Source organism: Pteropus medius, unplaced genomic scaffold, assembly GCF_902729225.1.
Source record: "Pteropus medius unplaced genomic scaffold, Ma_sr-lr_union100, whole genome shotgun sequence".
Lineage (NCBI taxonomy): Eukaryota > Metazoa > Chordata > Mammalia > Chiroptera > Pteropodidae > Pteropus > Pteropus medius.
Window position 1 is genome coordinate 7,130,246 of NW_024352784.1, and position 19,915 is coordinate 7,150,160.

The window sequence follows — 19,915 nt, forward strand, 5'->3', positions numbered from 1 at the left end:
AAAAACTGTTAGAACTAATAAACAAGTTCAGCAAGTTTGCAGGATTAAAGATAAATACTCAAAAATCAAGTGTATTTCTATACACTAGCAATAAATCCAAAATGAAATAATTCTATTTACAATAGAATCAAAAAGAATTAAAATTCTTAAGAATACATTTTTTAAGCATAAGTCTTAAAAATTAAAAAATATCGTTAAAGGAAATTAAAGACATCTAAATGGGAAGACATCCCATATTCATGGTTTAGATAACTTACTTTTGAAAAAATGGCAATCCTCAAATTGATCTATAGATTCAGTGCAATCTCCGTCAAAATCGCAGTTGGCTTTTTGTAGAAATTAACAAATTGATCCTAGTATTAATATGGAAATTCAAGGGACTCGGAATATCTTAAATAATCTTTTAAAAGATGAACCAAGTTCAAGGCCTCATACTTCCTGGTTTCAAAAGTACTACAAAGCTACAGTAATCAGGACTGTCATACAGTAATCAGTAATACTGTCATAGGATAGCTACTATGAACTGGATCGTGTCTCAAAATTCATGTGTTGAAGCTCTGTCCTCCAATGTGACTATATTTGGAGACGGGGCCTTTAAGGAGAAATGGAGGTAAGTAAAGTTAAATTAGGCCATGAGAGTGGGGCCCTAATCCTTTAGGACTGGTATCCTTAGAAAAAGGAAAAGAAACCAAGAAAGTTCATGCACAGCACTTATGCACAGAGAAAAGGCCATGTGAGGACAAAGCAAGGACTCCATCTGCAAACCAGGAAGAGAGGTCTCATCAAAAACCAACCCTGCTGGCACATGTATCTTGGACTTCCAGCTCCAGACTGAAAGAAAATAAATTTCTGTTGTTTAAGCTACCTAATCTATGGCATTTTGTTATGGAAGCTCTCTTTCTCAACACACAATAATTATTTTACTTACTTCTTTTAAAAAACCACCTCATATTTTTAAAAGTTACCTTTTACAAATTACATTATGGTTATTTATATATGTCTTCTCTAGTATAATATTAGCTCCTCAAGAACAGGAATTGTATTTTATATATTTTATCTTCCCCCCATAGCACCTAAAACTGTGCTTATATCCTTTGCTATATAATACATTTTAAAAATCGGTATTCAGAAGTTAAAGCTGCAAAAATGAATTAGTTATTAATGTTAGGCAGAAGTACCACTTTGTTATTTACTTGGAGATTAAATACAATTTAAGGAAATGTATATAGGTGCCAAATTGACAAGGGGTGGACTGTGATGGTTAATTTTATATGTCATCTTGTCTGAGCTATAGTATCCAGTTATTCAATCAAATGCTAAGCTAGGTGTTGCTGTGAAAGTGTTTTGTAGATGCAGTTAACATTTACAATCAGTTGACTTTTAAATAAAGGAGATTATCCTTGATGTTTTTGGTAAAGGCTTCATCCCATCAGTTGAAGTCCTTAAAAGCAAAACAGGTTTCCTTGAGGAAGAAGAAATAACACATCAATAATGCAATGACAAATTCTGCCCAAGAGTTAGCAACCTGCCAGCCTGCCCTACAACTGTGGACTAGCCAACCCCCACAACTGCATGTGCCACTTCCTTGAAATAAATCTCTTAATATGTATAATCTACTCGTTCTGTATTTTTGAAGAACCCTGACTGATATAAACCCCTTTTAGTTATTGTATTTTTCAATGCCAGAATTTCCATTTGATTCTTTTTTGAAATGTCTGCCTATTGAGATTCTGTATTCATTGAATCATTGTCATCATAATTTTGTTTAATTCTTTGTACATGGCTTTCTTTAGTTCTTCGAATTTATTATAATAGCTTCTTTGAAGTCTTTGCTAAATCCAACATATGGGAACACTTAGTTTCATTTGATGAGTGTCAGTCACACTTTTTGTTTCTCTGCATTTCTCATAATTTTTTGTGAAAACTGGACATTTTAGATAATATAAGAAGTCTGGATTCTGATTTTTCCTCAAAATGTTTTTAGTATATTGTTTGTATTTAGTCACTTGTGTAGACTACTTCTGTAAATTCTGTCTCCTGTGCAATGTGTGGACACTGAAATCTGTATTCAGTTTTTTTTTCTTTTTATTTTTAAGGTTGGCTTCCTACATGTCTTCTCGGTGCTATATAGCTTAGTGTTCAACTAAAGATTAATCAAAGGTTGTGTTCACATACCTCAACCCAGTAAGATTTTCACTCTCTACTGATGGATCAGTGTGGACTGGGGATTGCATTCATTTTTCAGGCTGTTTTCATGTCTTCCCTGGCTTCCTCTTGAGCCTTCTCATTTCTCCACTTTGCATGCTCTAGGCGCCACTGGCCCAGAATGTTTTCATGACTTGGGCCCACTCCTATCTTTGATGCATATGGTTATAGCTTTTGGTCCACTCTGGACATATGGAGAGCTTATCAAACCCATTATGGCTGTGTCACCTCTGGGAAATTTCTGTTAAATCTCTGCCTACTCTGCCAATCCATTGCTTGCCTCAAATAAGCTCACAGTATCAAGGAAGCTGAGTGGTAGCTTCCTTGCCATATTCACTTACCACTAAGATCACAGTTTATACCATAATGCTCCAAATCAAGTGAGCCTCTTCTCGCCATGCAGCAAGACTGTTGGTTTTCACGCCCTGTTCCAACCAAGTTGAACCTCTGTGCCAACAGAACCCATGTGGGGGCATGAGAGTAGTCCCAGGCCAGAACAACAAAATACTTCACTGTCCTTATCTGAAGTTCAGTTCATCAACAAACACTTTCAGTTTATACTATGCCTTTCCTATTATTTCTAGAGTGCCAAGTGGTTATTTTTGAAAGTTTTATCCAGTTTTATAGTCATTTTTTGGGGAAAGGATATGTCAACCTCCTCATTCCATCATGCTGAAGTCAATAACCACCTTTTAATATTATCTCCAAAAAAATATCCTGAGAATTCCCTCCAGATTCTGAGAAGTAATTGTAGAATAGTTTTTTGGTTGGATGATTCAGGATCCCAAGAATAACATTTTACTTTTTAGACCTCCAAAGAAGAAGTGATGACTACATAAATGAGAAAGATGCTCCATAACTCACAGAGGACCAGGGGTTACTATTTTGTATATAATATTTAAAAATATATTTTATATATAGTATAGCTCTTGTATTTTGGAACTGTTCAAACCTTACTTTATAACTGATTTAGTATATTTTTCTTTTAATTTCAGATTTCAGCTAAGTTCCTTATGTCTTCCCCTGAAATTGCTTCCCTTTCATGGGGGCAAATGAAAGTACAAGGCTCTACTAAAACCTACAAGGATTGCAAAGTGTGGCCAGGGGGAAGTCGCGCTTGGGATTGGAGAGAAACAGGAACTGAGGTAAGCTATTAGTGTTTGGTTGACTAAGGCTAACCAAGTGATTTCCAAACTCCTAAGCTATAATGGACCAAGTGAAAAGTAACTCTCTGTCTCTCTCTTTTGAGATATAATTCACATACCACTAAAGTCGCCAATTTTTTTTATTAGCATTTATTTGATGCTAAATTTACTCCTGAGCCATAAGTTTTTGTTTCTTCAGTTTCTTCTGGGATATCTTTTTCTTCTGTGCAAACTCCTCTTCTGGTTTAGGAACAATATGCTCTTTTTCAGTAAGGGTCATCTCAGTGTGGCAGAGAGAACTTATGTAGGCATTTATCCGCCCATGAGCTCTGTAAATTCTGTGCTGCATCTTGGGAGCTTTGTTCACCTGGATGTGCTCAATGACCAGAGACTCTAAATCTAAACCCTTAAGTTCATGTTACTCTATGCACTTTTAAGCAAATGTAGCAAAAATTCAGCACTCTTTTTTGGCTACCAACCCCCTTGTTCAGCTGCAATGTTTGGCCTGGGCACATCTACCGACACCACCATTGTAATGACGGAATGGCACACATTGCTTCTGTAAAGCGACATCCTTCAGATACTTGGTGGCTTTTCAGATATGCATACAGTTGATGGCCTGGATAGTTTCATGAATGCTTTTAAAGTGAATACCAAGATTTGAACCTCTTGATTTGCATGATTTTGTGGGGTTTTCTGGGTCAAGTGAATAGTGAACCATTTTTAGAAGTCACCTCAGGCTGCTTATGGGAAAAGCTAAAGTTGCCTTTTTAAAATATGCAATTCAAGAGACTTTTTATTGTCATAAACTTCTGCAATAGATACCACTAACACCAGAACACACTATCACTCTAAAAGGAAACTCTATAACTATTAGCAGTAGCTGCCCATTCTCCCCACCGCACCCCACCCCCAGCTCCTGGCAACTCCTAATCTACTTTCTGTTGCTATTAGTTGTTCCTATTCTAGACATTTCATATAAATAGAATTATTTAATTCTCTTAGGTATGTACTTAGGATTGGAAATGCTGGGTTATATGGTAACTCTATGTTTAACCAGACTGTTTTCCAAAGTAGCTTCACCATTTTACATTTTAGATTTTAGGAATGTGTGACGTTTCCAGTTTTTCTAAATCTCTCCTCACCAACACTTACTATTGTTTTGTTTTTATTATACCTCTCTAGTGGATGTGAAATATTATCTCATTGTGGTTTGAATTTGCATTTCTCTTACAATGCACTTCCTCCAGTATTCTCAGTGTGCCATTCCCAAGGTAGTCTCCCTTCCATGAGTGGAAGTTAGGTAAAAGAAGGGAACCCTTACCTCTCAACCACACTCACTGAGACTTGGCCTCAGCAACAGAAAGCGTGGGGGCAGGACATGGAACACTGAAGTCCTGTCTCTCCCAGGAAGAAGTCCTTCCAGCAGGGAGCTGAAAGGAGATATAGCCCTATGTTCTTCGCTTCAGCACTCTGAAGTGGAGTCTCCACCTCAAAGAACTGGGATCTTTCTTTAAATACCGCAGAATCTCACCTTTCCTACCAAATTTTTATAGATTTTCTTGAATAGATGTTTCCTCATTTGCTGTTTGCTCATAGGACCATTTCCAAAGGCTTGGAATAGTTTTATCTTCTAGGTTTGTTTGTTTTTCTTTTGTTATTTAATAATTTTCACTTAAGAGCAGGTTGTGGAGCTCTTCACGCTGTAGTGGTGGTAGTTGATCCTTCAGTTTTGAAGGATAGTTTTACTGGATAGAGAATTCTTGATTGACAGTTTTTTTTTTCTTTCTGCACTTTGAATATGTCATCTCACTGTTTTTTGGCTTCATTGGTTAATAATTAGAAATCAACTGTTTTATTAAAGGTGTCTTGGACTTGGCAAGTTGCTTCTCACAGCTTTCAAAGTTCTTTGTCTTTAGCTTTGGGCAGTTTGACGATGATATGTCTAAGTGTTAATCTCTTTGAGTTTATTCTACTTGGAATATTTTGAGCTTTATGGACATATAGATTGTTGTTTTTCCTCAGATTTGGGGAGTTTTCAACCATTACTCCTTCAAACATTTTTCCTGCCCCTTCTATCTCTCCTCTCCCGTGACCCCAATTATGAGTATAATGGTATATTTTATGGTGTCCCACAGGTCTCTGAAGCTCTGTTTGTCTTTTTTCTTTCCTTTTTCTTAGATTGGATCATCTCAATTGACTGATTTTTCAGTTTTGCTGATTCTTACTTGCTGTTGAGACCATTCAGTGAAATTTTCGTTTTAAAGCTAAGCAGGGTCAGGCCTGGTTAGTACTTGGATGGGAGACCACCTGGGAAGACCAGGTGCTGTAGGCATAAAAAATAAAAAAAATTAAAAAATAAGGGATCATAAGCTGACAAGGTCCTTGCAATCTGTGAGGTCAACCAAGGGTTGCCTCACTTAAAAAAATTGTTTTTTCGTTTTAGTTATTGTACTTTTCAACTCCAGCATTTCTATTTGGCTTTTTAAATTTTTTCTCTTTATTGTTTATCTATTTGGTAAGATACAGTTCTCATACTTTCCTTTAGTTCTTTCAGTATGGTTTCTGAAACAATGATTGGAGAGAGGTTTCTTTACATTCCTAGAAAATAGGTGTTCTTTTTTTTTTTTTTTTTTTTTTTTTGCAATTTGGGGTATGCAGTCAACACTCAGCTAGACAGTTTAACCCATTTCCTATTTAGAAAAAAAATGCAGCTCACTGCCAGCATTAACTTAATTTTACATAAACATGCTCTTTGAACCAAATCTGACTGGTTTTCAGAGTGAAAATAAAATATAAAGACTGTTCTTGGAGTTATTTCTAAACAGAACTTGTCTCTAATCCTAATGTAACAGAAATGTATACATAAATTGGATTCATCAAATGACTCTAACAACTGTTCAAGAACAATGTTAACATCACTTGTAGGAATGCTACATTTTATAGGATTTGACATTTTCAGCAATCAAGAATTATTATATTTTGTAAATGGAAATACTACTAGTAAAAACAGAATGCTATACATAGAATGATGTCATTTGTTTCTAAAAGCTATCGATATACTAGAGTGATTCAAAAATAATAATAAAAGCAAGATATTTTGTGGCAAACTTTGGGGGTAAGGTTAGGACTGTAATCCATGAGTTATCTCAGGGTAAACCCTGCAGCTGCAAGTACCAGCGAGTTTTCTCAGGGCAAATGGGAAATGGGTTAAAACTGCTGCTTTCTTGCTTATGCAGAGTCTCAGGTTTAGCCAGAGTCCTGACCTTATGGCTCTCATATATTATTCCTGAGCATGTACACAACCTTATATATTTGATTGGCCTTTTCAATACCAAGGTTCATATCAGATCTGTTCAAAACCCCCTGTGGACATTTCATTTCTCAGTTTTCCTTTTTGCGTTTTTTGGTTAACCTCTTATTTGTCCTGTTATCTACTGCTTTAGGCAGCTGTGTCGTTAAACTGTCTCCAACTGTTTTTGACAAACTTCTCTGGAGGAAAAGGTGGTTTGTGCTGGCAAACTCCAAGTCATATCAGATAAGGACAGCCTATGAGTGCGGTCTTTCAGAAAACCAGCAGATAGGTCAAATAATGACAGTTCTCTGGGATTGGGAATTTGAAAGAACTTTAATCCATTATTCCACCTTATGTGACCACCAGGCTGGTCCTTTTCACTGTGATTGTATGTTGTTGCTTTTCAAGGCTACCACAGACTGGGGATGGGATAGATTGGAATAAGGCAAGCTAAAACTGCACAAAGCTCATTTTCAGCCAATTTTCTTTAACAAACACACCCCGAATTGCTGGAAAACTTTATTAATTTGCAATGTACAGAAAAAGTTAATTCTATTTTTGCCAGTGTTCTCATTGCTTTTATGGAGGAGACAATTTTTAAAGGTTTTTAATAAACATTTTTACTGATGTCACTCAGAAGTAACTATTTCAGATTCATATTCATGCAGCGGTGTGCTAGATGTGGCTTTCACTGGCTCATGAGAACTGATTCTTAAATTTTCAGGAATTTTGTAAGGCAGTTTTTAGACACAGCTGTTATTAAATCTACTTAAATAAATCATTTAAAACATTGGTAATACTGGATGTGAGGGTGATCTGGCTGCGACATCTTTCACCCCATTGATCGCCAGGGTTGATTCGGCTGATCTGGCTGGTTAGGCAGGGGTCCCCTTCCTCCCTCACCGCTCCTTGTGCGTCCCTCCCAAAGCTGCGCGCTCTGTCGAAGAGGACAACCTTCCCGGATAGACGAGAGGACCGTTCTTTCGTCAAGGGTATACGAGTAGCTGCGCTCCCCTGCTAGAGCCTTCAGACAAGCTCTCAAAACATAGGCAATACATACTTAAAATTCATGACTTCCTAATTATTTTACTACATTCTGTGCTCTTGAAGTTATTTACATCTGTTGTTATTTGTGAAGTGAAAATACTATGTGCTACTACTCTACTGTACATCTCTTACTAACTGCATTCAGTGATGTCACATTGGTATATTAAAAACATGTATTTTGAAATCAGCATGGTGGGAGTATTTATATCACAGAAACTGTAAAACACTACCTCTTAAGGTTATTTTGGTCATTGCAGTTTTATGGCTTTAATTTTTTTTATGGCTTTAAAAATTATTATATGTAAGTTTATTTTATTACAAATTATAAAGAATAATAGACCTATATACTTTTTCAATTTTAAAAATAAAATCTTAGAAATACAGTTGGATCTCTTTCCCTACTTCCTTATCAATATCCTGAATTTCCTTTATACTTTTCAAATATTCATATGTATCCAAACAGTATTTTGTATTGTTCTTCATATTCAAAATTTTATATTAATGGTATCATCTATTGCCCACTACGTTGCTGTTATTTTTGTATTTAGGTCTTATTATACTTTTGTTTCTCCTTTTTAGAAGGTATACATTGTACAGTAAGTCCTCACTTAATGTTGTCAATAAGTTCTGTGACTTAAAGTCAAACGACATATAGCAAACCAGTTTTATCATAGGCTAATTGCTATAAACAAGAGTTAAGTTCCTACAGTATCTCATCAACCTAACAAAATGACATTGAATGAAATGTTATTTGAGGACCTGCTGTATTTCTATTTGTTTAGTGGTTATCTTTAGAATTGTAATATATTATGTTTAACCATATGAAACTGACATTTTTGTTGGTTAATATTGTGTAGGTAAGAGCTGAATATCAACAATTTTGTGTAGTTCATCCTACTATCTTAACAAAGTCTAAAATTAATTTTTATCTTTACCTCAAAATACTTCCCTTTCATCACTTCCCTTCTATCTTACATGTTGTTATCCAAAAATTTACTTTCTTCAAAAGTAGATTATTTTCTTATACTATTTATTTTTTTACAACATTTTATTTTTTAATTATTACAATCAATGTTACATGTATACCAGTCTCCTTGTTTATCATTCCTTCTCTCAATGTAGATCTTTTGGGAACTTGTAAATTAATCTTTTACAAGTTCCTTTAGTGAGGATCTTTTGGTGAACTCTCTCAGTTTTCATTTGTATGTAAAGGTCTTAATTTTTCTCATTTTTCTTGGTATTTTATGTTGACAATAATGTTTCCAGCACTGTATCAGTGGGAATCCTGAATGGTCTAGTTATATCCTTGACATTTATCCTGACAAAGATTTACATTTGCTTCTTCTTAGCATCCTATATTACTCTCAATCTGGGATTACTAGTTAATTTCTTGTCTGAGAACTTCCCAGATCAACCTGATAGTGTACATTTGAACCCCAAACTGATGTGCAAGCAGGTTTGTGATTATAAATTCTCAGGGGAGATTTTTTTATCCTCACAACCAGCACAGCCTAGGCTGAGGCAGACAGATTTCCTTATCTTTTCCCTTTTCCAGTGGTTGGATTTTTTTTGTCAACCCTTTTACTGAATATGGGTTTAAAAAGGATACTTTGCACAATTTGGAGGGTTGTAAACTATTCCAGTGTTCTACATTGCTCTTATCTCCTAGTCTCAGAGTGTCTCATAAAATACTATGAGAATGGCAAATGCCCCAGAGTTATTGTAGTATCAGTTCACCATTCTGATTTTCAACTCTCTCTTCACTTTTGGCCTCTGAGAATGTCTCTCTTCTTTCTGCAAGTTCAGCTTTGCATTTCAAGGGACATTTATTTTTTATTCAGCATTCGTAAGCATTTTATTAAAGGAAATTTTTCAGGTTTAATAATCTACCACATTGTTCTGCATAGAAAGGAGTCATACCCACATAATCAGGCCCCACATAGAAAGAGAGCCCCAAAACACACTCTCTGTTCATGCTTTGATGTTTAACCACATGTACTCATTGTTTTGATCCAGACACCTAGTTGCTTATTGGCTACCAACCTGGATCTAAAAGGAAGGAATATATCTAGATTGGTAAAAGAAATTAGGAGGGCATTGAGATGCAGAAGGAACATAATGAGAAGGCTGAGGAATAAGTACCCAAATGCTTGTGAACCAAATGACCTCATTGGATTGTTTCGTAGAGCAAAGCTAGAGAGGTACAAGAATATGGTTGACAGTATCTGCAGAGCTTAGTTTATATTTTATGCAGTGGACAAGGTATAGCCACCTTAGGTACTTATGTAGGAGACTGATGTGTCTGACAAAGATTATCCAGTACTATGGGTTTAAGATAAATTAGAGTACTAATTTATAATTTATGAGTATGCCATGCTGAAGAAATTTTTCTCCGCAAAAATTGATATCAGTGTATATTATATTTTCCCATAAAAGACTATGATTGATATTACCATTAACCTCATTATTTAAGGAAATTTAACCACAAAGAAGTATTAACTTAGGCACAGAGCTAGAAAAATGTGAAATCAAAATGTGAAATCAAGTAGTGCACCCAGGTCACATTCCCATTTTCTTTCCCATTCCTTTCTACTACATCATGATTCCTCTTACAAATTTTAAGATTAAAACTTACAAAACTGTTAAGTGTCATTGATGATTATAGGAAAAATCAGAAAGGTTTACTATAAATTTAGTTTTTATCTTATTAAGTTTCATTTGTCAGCAAGATATGTAAGAGGAAGTATTCTAGAACTAGTTGGAGAGATTAGAACTGGGAAAGCTAAGAGGAAAAGCTGAGGTGTTGATCTATATAGCTCATCTGTGTGGAGGCAGAAGGGCATAGGATCAAAGCTATTAAGCCTCAGAGTCCTCATCTACAAAATGGAGATAATTTATCTGCCTCATAAGAGTTGTCCTAAAGATTAATGCACTGTGCTGGATATGGTGCAGGCACTCAGTAAATGGAGCTGTTATTGTTAAGTTAGTATTAACGTGGATGAAAATGAGACAACAAATTTATAAACTATTAAGGAGGTGAAATTGAAGGGTAAGGCCATTTGTTAGATTTAGCAGGTGAGAGAATTCTAGCATGGATAAATGGATACATGTGGTACCATTCATTGAGATGGGGTAGAGGAAAAACAGATGTGTTTGTGTGTAGGGCAGAGGTTAGTTGAGACAATGATTCACCCTTTTGGAATATGTTGAACTTATATTAAGGCATCTAGAGAGAAATGGTTAGTAGACTTTTAGATCCATAGGTCTGGGCACTATCACATTTTAGCTGGGTAACCTTAAACAAGTTATTTAGCCTCTCTGTGCCTCAGTTTAATAAAAGGAGAATAATAATATCTGTTTATCATGAGCTGATGTAAAAGTAATACATGGGTTGGGAAGAATCAATTTTTAAAATGTATGCAACTTGCCTTGCTTATGCAAATTTATTCTTTCCTTTCTCTCAATCAGTATTTCTGTGTGTGATTCATGGATCTGTTACATCAGAATCACCTAGAGACCTTGTTTAAAATGCATGTTTTCTTTCTCTATCTCGCTTCCCCCACCTATTGAATCAGAATCTCTAGGGGTTGAGATCTGGAAAATAATGTACTTCAAGGAGTTGCTTTAAATACTAAATGTGTTCATCTTTGTAAAGCATCTATCACAGTGCCTATCACATAGTAGATACTTGATTAATTTTCTTCTCTTCCTTAGTTACCTAGCACAATACCTAGCACATAACAATGCTCAAGACTTAGTTTCTCCCCTTGTTACTGTAGAAGTAACCAAATTGCTCCTCTGGTTAATATAAAAATGATCAAATTGCTTCTTTAAAAAGAGTCTTAGACATGAAACACTGATTTTTAGATCAAATGCTGCTTGATAGTCAATCTTTGAGGGAAATAAGTGTCTGACAGTGTTTAGGGGAGTTCTTATTACTTGGGACCACTACATTTGTTTATGCCATCAACTGATGGAGATATTATCTCTAGTTATTTTTTATGCTCCAAATATATAGTAGTATTGTTCAGCTATTCTTTTTAGGAAACCACCTCAAAACTTAGTAATGAACACTAATAAGCATTTATTATCATGCTTTGTAGATCCATCTGGAGCAGCTCTACTTCAAGCTGCAGTTGGCAAGTTGGCTAGGTGGGCTCTACTCTGTATGTCTCTAATCCTCCTTGGACCACCGAGCTAGCCATTACCTGTTCTTCTCATGGTGATATCATTGTGAGCTCATGAAGCTCACAAGCATAAGCCTCACTGAGAAAGTACATTTCAAGGCTTTGCTCACCCCAGGCTTACCAACATCAGTGAGGCATGGAAATATATTCCGTCCACAGTAAGAGGGCAAAAGGAGTGAATATTTGCTGAACAACCATCCAAACTATCGAAATGGTCAGTTGCATGTTGGACATCTACATATGAATTATTCCTTGGGCAGCTTAAACTTAACATATCCAAAGCTGATTTCATTGCCTTTTTCCTACCTCCCCACCCCCTGCACATCCAGGTACTTTCTTATGTTCCCTACCTCCATTAATAGTATCACTATCCATATAGTCACAGCCACTTAAAAGAGAAACAGCAACAATTTTTATTTCTCCATTTGTGTGCATCTGATTTGGCCTCAGCAAGTTCTTTCAAATTTACTCCATCCTCCTGCCTCAGTTTCCTCACCCGGACTATGGCATCAGTCTCCTACCTGGTCTTCTACCTTTTCAGGTCTATCTTCTGTTATAATTTCTAAAAAATAAAGTTGGTCATGTCTCTGTTCTGCTTAGAAAACCTCGATGGCTTTTTAAACACCTCAAAATTAAACAGGATAGTGTTCAAGGCCTGTTTTTTATGATACAGTTCTAAATTCTTCTTTCAATCTTTCCTCCCATAGTTCATAACACACATCTGAGGACCTAGGTATCCCATACCAAATACTTATTGCCTTCCAAAACTACCATGATCTTTCATTCTGTACCTTTTGTGTCTTTGCTAAAACAATTTCCCTTACTTGGAATGATCTGCTACCCTTTGTACATGTCGAAATACTATATATCCTTCAATTCCTAGCTTTTGCATTATCTCCTTTATGAAGCACTTCCTCAGAATCCTTGTGTGACTGAGCTGCTTACTCCCTTCTCAGTATTTCTGTAATACTTCCTGCCTCTATTTTAGCACTTAGTGTGTACCTATTATACAGAGTGTGTATCTATTTCCCTCACTAAGTGGTGAACTCCCTAAGGGCAAGAACTGTACATTTAGCACAGAGCCCAAAGTAGTTCAATAAATTTTTGCCACATTGGATTTTTCATTATAAGGGTCATTAAACAAATTTTAAAAAATATTTTGTGACATTCTCTCTGAGGTAGGTTAACATGATTCTTTTTTTTTGTTGTTAGTTTAAGAGGGGAGAGGGGCAGATTTTATAGTGATTATAAAATAGAAATATGAAGCAAATTTATTGTCTTCAACAAGTGTCCTTGGAAATAATAATTACTATCACTTCCCAAATCTCTACCCATCATTTAAACTACTGCGTAACTGCTCAAATATAGCTTTTCCAGGGTCACACAAATATTTTTTGGAACCAAGTTTGAACTTGAGTCTTACTATGAAGCCCATAGTTTTCTAATGCTAAACTTACAAAATAGCTGTATGAATAGTACAATACACACCCTCTATCTAAATTCCCAAGTTGTTAACATTTTACCATATTTTTCTCTTTAAACGTATATGCACACATGTGCCCACACACACACACACACACACACACACTCCCCCCAATCATTTGAGAGTAAATGGTAGATATATTTCAGGACTTCTCTCCTAAGAACATTAACACTCTCCTACATAGCTATAATACCATTATCACAAGCAAGAATGTTATCGATACAGTATTATCTAATATGCGGTCTACAAATTTTCTCATAGTCCCTATAATATCCCCCATAACTCTTGTTGGTATTGTGGTTTTATTTTTATATATAATACAGGCAGTAAGTATAAAGTGGAACATAATTCTCAGAGAGTTGTACAGTCAACCAGACTAGAGGTTCTAGTGCTCGGGACAATGTTGTTTTAGTCTCTTCATCTAAAACCTCCTCATTTTTTTCTCTTTTATGACGTAGATAGTTTTGAAGTGTCTGGGCCAGTTGTTTTATAGAATAGTCCATGATTTAGATTTATCTGATTTTTAAATCATGATCGATCATTTTTTTGGTAAGAATTCTTCACAGGGACAGATTACAGAGATCCTTTAACCTTCATTCACAGAATATGCTTTTATGAGCAACAACCAGATAACAGCATTGCTACTAACCACTTATCCTCACTTCATTTTGGCAGAAGGAAATGCTTCCTTGAAAGTGTAATTTAGGAATGTTTTCTTTTCAAATTTGACATAAAAAAGGGGGAAATGTCCAAGCCATATAGGATGCCACTCTGTTATTTAACCAGCATCGTGGGGATTAGCTGGACATTTTCCCACAATAGCTTTCCCCCAAGAAAAAACAATAAGCTTTTACAAAATCATGTGATGTAAAGCCTCTTAAAGAAGAGAAACAGAATTGGACAGTAGGGAAGAGAGCCTTACTGGTGTGCTTCCAGGGACTGGAAGAAGCAGAGGAGGAGCTGTGGCAGGTTGAGGATGCCTCAATAACAGGCCTCTGCACAAAGCTGTGAATAATCACTCACCAAATGCCTGCATCCACAGGCTATTGCAGTTATCTTTCATTGCTCTGTATTGTGACACCCTGGGCCTGCAGTATGGCATGCAGCAGCCAGATTCGTCACTTGAGTTCTGTTGATTGGCAACCCTGATGGGCTGCTGCTGTGTCCAATCTCTGAATCTCCAGGTGATTATGATTTTGCACTCTCTTAGGACCTTTCACTTGTTTTCGAGCTCTGGTCTTATTTCCTTATACTAGAATGTGAGCTCTTAAGAGTCTAGAGATCCTCACAATAGTTGCCATTCTTTGTTAAATTAAGGAATCATTCAGCAATTCAGGTAAATGCATTTAATTAGGAAGGTGAAGCTCTCTATCCCTGATTTGTAACTCTTAAATATTTACCTTGGTCATAGCCCCAGAAAAAAATTTTAGGTTCTTCATATCAGCACTGTTCAGCTCAGAGTGGATCTAGGATTGATCACAGAGCTGTGGAACTAAAAATGGAGCCTAATCCAATCATCTTACATTCTTTAAGAACCAATTATTGTAATCAAGTGAAAAAATATCCCTTTTGTTTTGCTTTGAAAAAATTTTTGAACCTAAATAACTTTATAGAAAAAGAATCTAATCTCTCCCAATTTCTTCTGATCTTTGTGGAGAATGGGCAAAGGTGAGGGCAGAGATACTGTTTAGAAACTTCTGGGCACTAGCTCTGCATCTTCTCCCAAGATGAGGGTGTACCCTTGCTGCTGATCACTTTGGTTCATTCTTTGACATGAATATTAGAACACTCTGATATTCTCTAAAACATAAGCTCCTACATTCTTAGTGTAAGTTCCTTAGGAAGGTGCTAATGAGATAAGTCTGAATATAAGAGTACTAGTGAGAGAGACTGGCTTTGTTGGCTCTAGAGCACTCACTAAGTGAAGAATGTCAGCAGCAGTGGCACACCCCACAGGGAATCAAGAGACATAGAGAAAGCCAGCAAAGATATACTGCATCTGTTCCTGCTTTGTGTAGCCACCTAGCTTCTGTTAAGTTTTGTTTACTTGGCTAAATCAATCAGGAAGTGTGTGACTGTATTTGATCTCTTCCTGCTTTTTTATTTTTTATTTTATTTACTTTTAAATTTCCTGTTTATTTTGTAATAATTTCAGACTTACAGAAAATTACAAGAATAGTACAAAGAATTCTCATTTTTACCCAGGTCCAAATGTTAACACTTTATCATAGTTTCTTTATCCTCCTCTCCACTGATATTTTTTTCTGATCTATTGCAGATATTATACCCCTTTACTCCTAAATACCTGTATTTTCCCCCAAATAAGAGTATTCTCTTACATAATCACAATACAATGATCAGAATCAAGAAATTAACATTGATACAATTACCTAAAATACAGATCTTATTAATATTTTGCCAATTGACCTAATACAGGTGTCACATTTACTTGTCATATTAATGGATCATATAGTATGTAGTCTTTTGAAACTTGCTTTTTTCACTTAGCATTATACATAAGATTCATCCATGTCGTTGTATCAATAATTTGTTCTTTTTTATTGCTGAGTAGTATTCCGTTGTTTGGATTATAATACAGTCTGTTTATCTGTTCACCAGTTGAACATTTGGGTTATTTTCAGTTTGAGACTATGACAAATAAAGCTGCTGTGAACATTCATGTACAGGTCCTTGTACGAATATGAGTTTTCATTTCTCTAGGATACATACCCAAGAGTGTGATTGTTGAGTCGCATATGTTCAATGTTATGAGAAAATGCCAACTTTCCCGCTACATTTACATTTCTACTAGCCACCTAAAATGAGAGATCCAATTTGTCTGTATCCTCATCAGCATCTGGTATCTCATTGTAATTTTAATATACACGTGTGTCCATAGTTATGATATTGAGTGTCTTTTCATGTGTCTTTTCATAGCCATCCATATATCTTCTTTGGGAAAGTATTTAAATACTTAACACATTCTTAAAAATCATATTGTTTTCTTATTGTTGTATTTTGAGAGTTCTTTATATATTCTGGACACAAGTCCTTTGTCAGATGTGTGATGTGCAAATATTTTCTCACAATCTGTAGATTTTCTTTTCATCTTCTTCACAGTGGTGAGAGAGAACATGCTATGGTTGAAGAACTGATAGAAAGCCTATGTGACCAGAGTAAGGAACATGAAGAAAGTGATAGGCAATGAGATTGGAGAGGCAACGGGAATTTACAGATTATGTTAAAGAGTGTGGCATTTGTTCTAAGGCAATAAGAAGCCATTGAATGCTGTTAAGCAGAGGAGTGACATGACTGGATTTGTGTTTTTAAAAGATCCCTTTGGTTACAGTTGAAGAACGAATATTGGAAAAGGCTAAATTGGTTTTACGAGACCAGTTGGAAAGTTACTGCAATAGTCCAAAGAAGTGATAGCGGCTTAAACCAGGGTATTGTCAGTGGAGATAAGAGAGGAATGGACATGTCCAAGAGATAACTAAGAAGTAAATGTTTGGTTGGTACCATTATGTCCAGTCCTTGAGGGAAATGTTTAATGTTTCAACATTATATTTGATGTACAGCTATTGGTTTTTCTTAGATGTCCTTCATCTAAGGAAGTTTCCCTTCTAGTTTAGTTTGCTGAGAACTTTTTTAAAATCATAAATACATTTAGTTTGTTAAATGCTTTTTCTTTATCAGTTGAGATGATTACATGCTTTTTCATCTTTACTCTGTAGTGAACTACATTGAATTTTTAATGTTGAACCAACCTTGAATTTGCTGTTTTGTTGAGGATTTTCATTTAATGTTTAGAAGAGAATTTGCCAGTGAAGTCATCTGTGCTATTTTTCAGCAGCTCTTTCCCTATACCTTGTTTAAGTATGATTAGAAGGTACCCCTTCCACAACCACTGCATCAAGGCCTACTTATTCTAGTATTTCTAATATTTCAAGAGCCAGTTAGAAAAGCATGTTTTCCCTGACAACTTCCCATTCATATCACTTCTGAGATCCTCGACTCTTATTTTATCTCATCTTTTTGTGACTATTTCCATATATTTACTAAGCTTACCTGACTAAAACTTCTCCAAGGACTATTTGGTTGATCTCAGTATCTCCAGTGCTTAGCATAGGGTGCAGTGCAGAGTAAGTGCTCAGTAAATGCTTGTTGACTGAAGGAAGGAATAGAGATAGACAAATCAGGGAAGAAAAGCTTTGTCTCTCTGAGCTTCAGTGCTGACTGAGAGTGTCATCCTTGTGCACACACATAATAGGTAAAGCCTAGTAGCTGGGCTGGTATTCACAGACTCTAACTCCCATATCCCCTTTGCTGAAGTGGAAGCAGTTCGGAAGTCACCATCCTTTAATGCTGTATTAATGTTCATTAAATACTTTACCTTAAATATCCCTAGAAGAATCTGGGAAAACTTTGATAGGTAGGTTTTAAAGCATCAATAGAATTTTTCCTGGAGCGAGTGAGAAAGGGGCTCAGAAAAAGGAAATAGTGTGGGGGACTCTTATGAAATCTTTCCACAGTCTCACCCAATTTTGGCATGTGGTCCAAGTGCTTTATTCTCCTACCTCATCTCTTTCTACTCCCTCACCTGTCAATTTTACTCCAGTCATACTTAACTACCTGTAGTTCACTAGGTTTCTCTTTCCTCTGAGCCTCTGTACCTGCAATTCCCTGTACTTGGAATGCCTTTTTCCCTGATTTTCTTTAACTTGGCTAATTCCTGTTTGTCCTTTAGGTCTCAGCTTAAATGTCCCCTCCTGTGGGATGCCTTCCCTGACTGCCTACTCTGACCCTCCTTTTATACGTGCAGTCCTAGGGAAAAAGCCCTGAGATTGATAATCTACCTCCATAAGCATAAGGCAGAGAGAGACTTAAGAAAGAGGCTGGTCACTCCAGTCTGGTCATTAATAGAGTTTATAAAGGGAAACGTACGTACGAGGCATGTTGTGGGCAGCTGCAAGACAAAATGGATCACGTACCACTTGGCAGGCGTCAGAGAATTATATAGGATAAATGGGGGCGGGGAGGGGGGAGTAGTTATGCGGACTAGTAAGTGAATGCTACCAAATACAGGAAATTACTTTACATGCTTGACCAGGTCAGAACAACCACCTGTCCCAGGAACCAGCACATAGCAAGGGAGGGCTGCTGATTTATGTCATAATGAACATAATCAGACAATTTCTAAGGGGGCGCTGCAGAAAGCAACCTCCATTCTGGCCTGGATCCAGCTTATGGGACAGACAGTGGTCATGTCATGGAAGTCTCTCTTCCACATACTCCAGGTCTGAATTTGGTGCTCTTTCTCTATGTTCTAAAACACACTGAACTTGTTTCCTTGTCGTACTTGTAAAACTACTTAAATTTCATTTTAGTCTTCTTTCACTAGACTTAGAGCTCCTTAAGGGCAGCATTGTAACTTCTGTTATTCTCAGGGCCCAGAACAAAGCTTGGCACAGAGTAAACCTCAATAAACATTTCTTCAGTTGTATGAATGGGTGAATGAATGAATCCCACAAGAATGCCAACTGCAAAGAAAGATTAAAAGAGTAGGTGGCTGGTATACTTTTTCTTTCCACACCCAGCATTCTCCTGGTGTGCAGCCTGCAGATGTGGAGGAAGTTGTCAAGAAGGGTGTGCAGACCCTTGTGATTGGCCGAGGGATGAGTGAGGCCTTGAAGGTAGGTATGGGTGAGCATAGCATTCATGAGGATAGTTGCTGATCTTTTGGATCTTTACATTAGAGATAAGTCTTTCTTGAGAGTTCATCTCTATAGATCATGCACTCTCATTTTGTTGATGAGCTACTGGATGGCCCAGGATAAAATAATCACTTCATACTACTGTCCTCATCAGGGTTGGAGTCTCTAGTCTCTACCTAACCTTGGACTTGTATTGTTGCAACTATTTCTCAGAAATTCCTCAATCTTGGAATTTCTCAGGCTCTCCAACTATCAAGATACATTTGGTTCTTCACATTTTTATAGTACTTTTTATTTCCTTGGATGCATTCAAGTTATGTTTTTCCCTTTTCTGGAAAAAAAAAAATTTACTTACAGAAATAATACATGCTTACTGTAAAAGAATCAGTGCAGAAATGTAGAAGAAAATGGTGAAAGATTTCCCCTCCCCAGTCTCCACACTTAGGTGTACTGATCCAATTTTCTATGCATCTGCAAATATATACACATACAGATACACATGAAAACACTTATGACCATTTTTACATTAATAGGATTATACTATACATATCATATTTTGTAACTCTGTATTCACTTACATTATTACATTATGGGCAGGCAGCCTTTCATATAAGTATATAGAGATCTACCTCATTCTTTATATAGATGTCCTAAAATCCAGTTCCTTACTGATGAAGGTGCCCTTTATTTATATATTTTAGTTTAACTTAATTAATAATCCCTATCTGTAAAACTGCTATTATAAAATTTTTCAATTATGTTTGATATAGAAAAGTAATATAGGGCATTTAAAAAAATATTTCAGAAATTTTCTGAAAGTCTAAACAAAATGTCTTTAA

General features: G+C 36.2%; 1 protein-coding gene across 4 annotated transcripts in view; it reads left to right on the forward strand.

Moving 5' to 3' along the window:
- The window catches only part of AAMDC (adipogenesis associated Mth938 domain containing), a 57,448-nt gene that overhangs the window by 2,469 nt on the left and 35,064 nt on the right, over positions 1-19,915 (forward strand). For 3 of the 4 annotated variants that reach the window (XM_039848135.1, XM_039848133.1, XM_039848134.1), the window contains 2 exons: positions 3,201-3,350; positions 18,960-19,055. In XM_039848135.1, the coding sequence (XP_039704069.1) occupies positions 3,219-3,350; positions 18,960-19,055 (228 nt within the window). In that variant the 5' untranslated portion in view covers positions 3,201-3,218. The remainder of the gene's footprint in view (positions 1-3,200; positions 3,351-18,959; positions 19,056-19,915) is intronic. The other variant, XM_039848136.1, reaches the window with a different exon arrangement.